General features: G+C 40.9%; 1 protein-coding gene across 1 annotated transcript in view; it reads right to left on the reverse strand.

The window, feature by feature from the left end:
- The window catches only part of SDHB (succinate dehydrogenase complex iron sulfur subunit B), a 113,953-nt gene extending 108,765 nt beyond the window's left edge, over positions 1 to 5,188 (reverse strand). Inside the window, exon 1 of the mRNA XM_078643332.1 lies at positions 5,036 to 5,188. Coding sequence (XP_078499458.1) covers positions 5,036 to 5,104 — 69 coding nt within the window. The 5' untranslated portion in view covers positions 5,105 to 5,188. The remainder of the gene's footprint in view (positions 1 to 5,035) is intronic.
- Positions 5,189 to 6,000: the final 812 nt, after the last annotated feature.

The raw sequence follows: 6,000 nt of genomic DNA on the forward strand, positions 1-6,000 counted from the left end.
GATAATTGTCATACAAGATATAGGCAGTACGAATTGATGCTCTGGCTGTGCGAGGTAAAAACGGGGGACCAGAAGTCAAGATAAATGTTACACCTGACAGCCGTAGTCCCGTAGAGTGGTGATGTTCCCCAAACATTTTGCATTCTTGTCTCATATTTTTGCTGGCACATCAGGGCTCGAAAAATCCACTTGCAAGCCAGATTTAATTAGGGTGAGCTATTTTTAGGTCCCACTCGCCCTTTCTGGTGAGTAGGAAGACTAAATGACCTTTGACCTCTGTCAAGTGCATTACAGTTAGGTAGAGTAGATTTTTTAAGTTACTAGACCTGCAGGTCAAGTAACAATTTTTTATTTTTTAGAGCCCTGTGCATTTTTGTTGGCCTTAGGACTCTCAGCACTTTACCAGTGCTAACGTGCCTGTGCTCTATCCACTAAACATGGTTTGATTGACTTGGCACATTTAGTTTATCTGCAAGTCCCTTGAGCAGTGCACCACATATGCCCAGGACCTGTAAATTAGATGCTACTAGTGGGCAATAAATATGAAAAAAATCTTGATCTTACACAAATATATATACTTGAGGAATGTTGTTGCCTCAAATAATTGACTATTCCAACATATATACACACACACAGACACCCCCCCCTCCAACGGCGATATAAATCGTATGTAATATATGATTCTCTAAATAGAATTGTTCTCGTGGTCTTTCGTAATTTTTACAATAAATGGCTTGTTTGGTCGCTGTTAATTAACAGACTTTAACATTGAAATAGTGTCAGGTCGCTGTTAATTAACAGACTTTAACATTGAAATAGTGTCATTGAAAAGGTCATCCTAACACCAACCGTGAAGTAAGACTAGTGTAATGCACTACTTTTACAGTTTTAGCTTATTCACAGCGTGTAGGGGCTAAGATTATGTATTATCTGTCTCGCAAACTCTTACCCTCGACAACAATGATTAATTTACATGTTGCAGACTAACATCTTTGTCTCCAGAACATAAACATGCATTGGAGACCAACAGAGATTAGGAGATACGAAATCTTCCAGTCTTTTTATTCTGTCCAATGACAATGTACATTTCATTGATCATTATGTCTCTTGTTTTAATATATTCTCCATGTGTAATGCATCCATAAATATTATTAAAATTTGCTCTTTGATCTGTCTTCCTTTTAGGTAAATAATGTACATATTATTTACATGTTTAGGAAATGTATTTTTCTTCCTTGCGTTGACAGGATATTTGTTGTACCTCTAATGTAAGTACCATCTACTTTATAGAGGTCAGTCATTATCTTTCGTATGACGCTCTTGATAAATGGTATGTAATTCATTGTATGCAACTTCAATCATAAAAATAAAAAAAACTTCTCTTCAGAAGACTTGTGCTCCTCTCTCAATTTAGTGAGTCCCCTATATAACTTCACACACTGGAACCGAGTGGTGTACTTTATTCTTTAAAGATACAAGACACGCGATCATTTTATTTTATTTGTTATCTTTCTTCAATTCTGGATATAAAGTTTATACTTTTAAACTGGCACAAAGATAAAAATGTGTTTTACCTCTAATGGGTGATCTTTTAACGGAGTATCATAATTAGATAGCAACGAGTTATATGTATTCTTGTTATTGTCTTTAGCGGGGTCAAGAAATTCCACAAGAACCACCATTGTCCTGAAGGTGGTCTTACCGATTTGATACAACAGAGACCAAAACGTTGACTCTTAAACCATTCCTCTGTCTTTAAACTTATGGTAATTGATCTGACTTGAGTCTTGAAATTATATATATATATATATATATATATATATATATATATATATATATATATATATCTCAATATCACACTCATTTTTAAGATAGTTTTTATACATTGAGAACCAGCATATTTTTGTATGTTTAATATACATGTTCCCTGTTGACAAAGTTTGTTTTGATTGTTATTGCTGTATTCCCTTTTTCTTTGGATATAAAATGATTAACTTTTGATACACCCGTTTGTTGAGATTGATTTTATTTGATTTCTTTTTGAATTACTTTAAGCTATTGCAACAAGTGTCATTAGATGTCACTAGATTTAAGATAAAGTTATTGTACTGACTACATTCATTTTTTGAATGAATTCCCTTGTAGACATCTTTACCTCTTAACTAGTTGGACTGTAGCACTGCTGATGCAACTGGTGAGACTGCAGCACTGCTTGTACAGACCACTCAAGTAGCTCTTAAACAGGTCTCAAGCCTGCCACTGAAGAGCCTGTGTGTGGAGTTTACACTGCCATGTCGACTTGGCATTTCTGACCCTTTGCCCAGCCTTTTATTATATATATATGTCACCCCTAAGGTAGGCCCTAGGTAGCCCACTGGGTAGTGTGCGGTGTAATCAAAAGGTAGGACTTGTACATGTCTTTGTAGTGAAAAACTCCCAAATGTGTTTTTCATTATTGAGAGGCCTTCCCCTCTCATAGGTTAACCTTGAGAATTCCTTATTACATTTAATAAGCTGTAATTCCTAATTGAGGGAAGGTTGAGTGGTTATGTTTAGTACCTACGGAAAGGTAATGATAAAACCTCTTTAATTGTAATGTTGGATAGGTCATTGTTATTCTTCAGAAAATGCCAGTTTTAAAAATTAGGCATTTTCCTGCTCTTATACATTTGGTGTCTGTTGCCTGTCTCTGATCACTGGCTGGATGACAGTTCACTTTGTGTATTCCCTCTAGACAGCCACACACAAAGAAAGGCTTGGTGTGACTTCATGCATCTTCCTGGGAGGAAGTGAGGGAGGAGCTGGGCACAGCCTCACACACCTGAGTAGACTGGGCGCTGTCAACACACAAAGGGCTCCATCCCACACTGTAGGATTCTGGAGCCAGGTCAGGAAGAAAGGACCTTGGTGCATTTCTACAACCCTTCTTTGAAGTTACTCCCACTTCAAAGGCACAACTGAACCTCCAAACCTATCAACTCAGTACACTTCTGGACGTGAAACTAACTTGCTCAGATGAACTGATGAGCTAAGGACTACCCCTCAACTGGACTGCTGCTATGGAAGACTGCTGTCTTACTGTGCTGCACTATTGCTCTTTCTGACTAGACCTTCATCACTTGACCCTAAGTGACTCCAAGGGCTAACAGACTACCCTCCTCTCCTGTTCCTGTACCTGGTTAACTGGATGTGGATCCAGGTGCTTGCTCCAACTAAACCGATGCATCCTCTGCTGCAGGAGCTGAATCGACGCATTACCGTTGTTGTGAGAACAGAACCAGCGCATCGCACTTGGATCTGGCACATTGAATTTGGGACCAGCGCATCACCGTTACTGCAGGACATTCGATGCATCCCTTCGACTGCGTTGAGAAACCCAGCACATTGACTTCGGAACCAACGTTTCTTGGAACTCGTGGTTTGTCTTCAGAATCAGGGCATCACGATCGTTGCGTGGAGAAAATCAATGTTTCTCTTCGACTTTGGGTTTGACACTGACTAATTGTTTGGCTGCTCCCCTTATCTTGTTGCCTTGAAACAGGATTAAGGTACTTTTGCTCAGTTGGACATGCGTGGGTCCTGTATCTGGCTACGCTCCATCATGGTCAGCATGAACTCATGACTTTGTCCCAGTCCGGCACGACCAATTAACTCTTTAGACGCTTGCTACTTCTAAGTGCTATTTTTGCATTTAATCTTAAAAATTCATAGGCTACCCACCTGATTAAAAACAACAAAAGGAGTGGCAGCTATATGAAGTGATGGCTCAGTTTAGCTATGCTCAACTCTACAGGTTTTAATCACTTTTCTATCACATCTACACTACCTAGGCCCCTCACACCCACTGCACCAAACAGCAAGGAACAAAAGATCTCCACTGAAGAGCCCCTTTATGGGTGCCCATCGGGTATTGCAGCCCCGACCCGACGAGGAGCAGGTCCATATGATGAAGCATGCCACCCAGCTGACTGGGTGTGTGAGGACCCTTGTTCCAACAAGATGAATTCCCTTCCTCCCTTTCTGATTTACCCTGACAGAGCACATTACCGGGGCTTTCTAACCCTCCTCTCACTTGTCTGATCATTTGAGGAACTGCATACCATCTGTTGTTAGTGCTTCTCTACACTATCACATAATTCTCCAGCGTGCACCACATGCAAATTTGCTCAGTATTAGAGGGTATTTGCATTCTTACAATAAAATCGCAAAAATCCTGACACTAGTACCTCTTCTGCTCCACAAAGGGTCTTAGAGAATGATGAGATAGTGCACAGTGGGAGGAGAGGCAGAAAGAAAGCGCTTGGTGTAAGAGGGTTAGACAATCAGGTTGGTAAGCCTGAGAGACAGAAAGAAAGGACTTGGTGGAAGAGGAGTTGGTAAGCCGGAGAGCAAAAAAGCCAGAAGTAAAAATAGAAAGGGGGTTTGGTAGTAGGGCACACCACGAAAGCGAGGGATGGTGGAAGAAAAGAGATAAAAGACAGATGGATAAGGTGGAGCGAACAGAGATAGAGTCAGAAAGAATCATAGGTCGAGTGTGAGAAAAAGTGACAAGAAAGATAACGAGATGGAAAGAGAGAAATATGGAGCAGATGGAGGAAGAATGAGAGAAAGCAAGAGACTATGTATATTGGCGGTATATGCTACTGTTTTCCTCTGATTGCCAAACCGAACTCTTAGCTCTTCTCTTCAATTATCTGGCTTGCACACCTCTAGTCTGTATACTGGAGCATGGCTGTCAAGAGTACCGCACATTATCACTACACTCTGACAGCCTCATCGGGTAGCAGTTTCGCAGCATACCAAATCCACTAAAGCATGCCAAGCTACCCCTAGGAGTACGGTTACTTTTCTTGTTCAAGGAGAAGTTCACATAATCAAGGGCATAAAATCCAGATGTCCCAGCGAGCAAAGCCATTTGAAGTTACATAAGTATTGACAGCCGCGTCTATAACTGTTAACAAAGAAAAGCGAAATGTGACACCGGGTAATTAGATCGATGGTTGCAAAACCATCTCTTCCTGCTGGTCCTCCTCACCTGAAGCCCGCCAGATACCGTCCGCAACAACAATTCCGAACGTTTCAAGGAGACTCCGAGAGCTGCCATCTTCTGTCTTGTGAGTGACCCTGCTAGAGCTCCGCCTATATTCCCGACATGCACCCTGCGCTATACTGCTGAAGGATAGAAAGCGAGTGAGGCGGCCATATTGGGATAGTCAGAACACAGCGTTCTATCAAAGACATAGAATGCGAATTTCGGAATTTGTAAAGCGAAAAGTTGTAGAGACGATGCAGCTGGAACGGCGAAATGACAGGTTCCTAGCATTTACCGCCTGCCTGGGAAACATGGCATGTTCTCAGCGATCTCGGCAATGTGTTTATTAATGGAACGCGTCCAGTAACCGATTTGTTATGCAAATGATGTTTTGAGTGGAGGCTATGTCCCTAAAATACACAAAGCACCGAGACATCACGATATGGCCTGTTGTAACTTGATAAATAACCAAACGGAAACCTTCTAGTAAACTTCCATGTATTTATTCTACATAACGAGCTTGTGGGGAGAGGAGGAGCAAGGACTGACAGGTACAATGAGGAATCTCCGTCTCAAAGCAGCCGGAGGTTGACGTCATATAAATACTTATACAACATTCTATACCGCGTCATCAGTATCCACCAATGGTGAGAACATATGGTTACAATGAAAATAGACTAGACCTACAACATCTATCTTTCTTATGGAAAAACTTTAACTCATTTCATACGGGCACATGCATCAACCTATTTAGGAAGTGCAAACGGTGCGAATCGGTAAATTCGGCCGTTTGCGCTTCCTAAATACGTTTTTGGGATGCATGAAACAATGTTTCAAAATTCGCTTTTTTTTGCATTTCCTAAAAATGCGAATGCATTTAAGGAATCGCATTTGTGCGATTCCTTAAATGCAATGCATCAATTTTAAAAAAAATGCGAATTTTGAAATAGGAAGTGCAAATTAACACG

This window comes from Lissotriton helveticus, chromosome 5_1, assembly GCF_964261635.1.
Source record: "Lissotriton helveticus chromosome 5_1, aLisHel1.1, whole genome shotgun sequence".
NCBI lineage: Eukaryota > Metazoa > Chordata > Amphibia > Caudata > Salamandridae > Lissotriton > Lissotriton helveticus.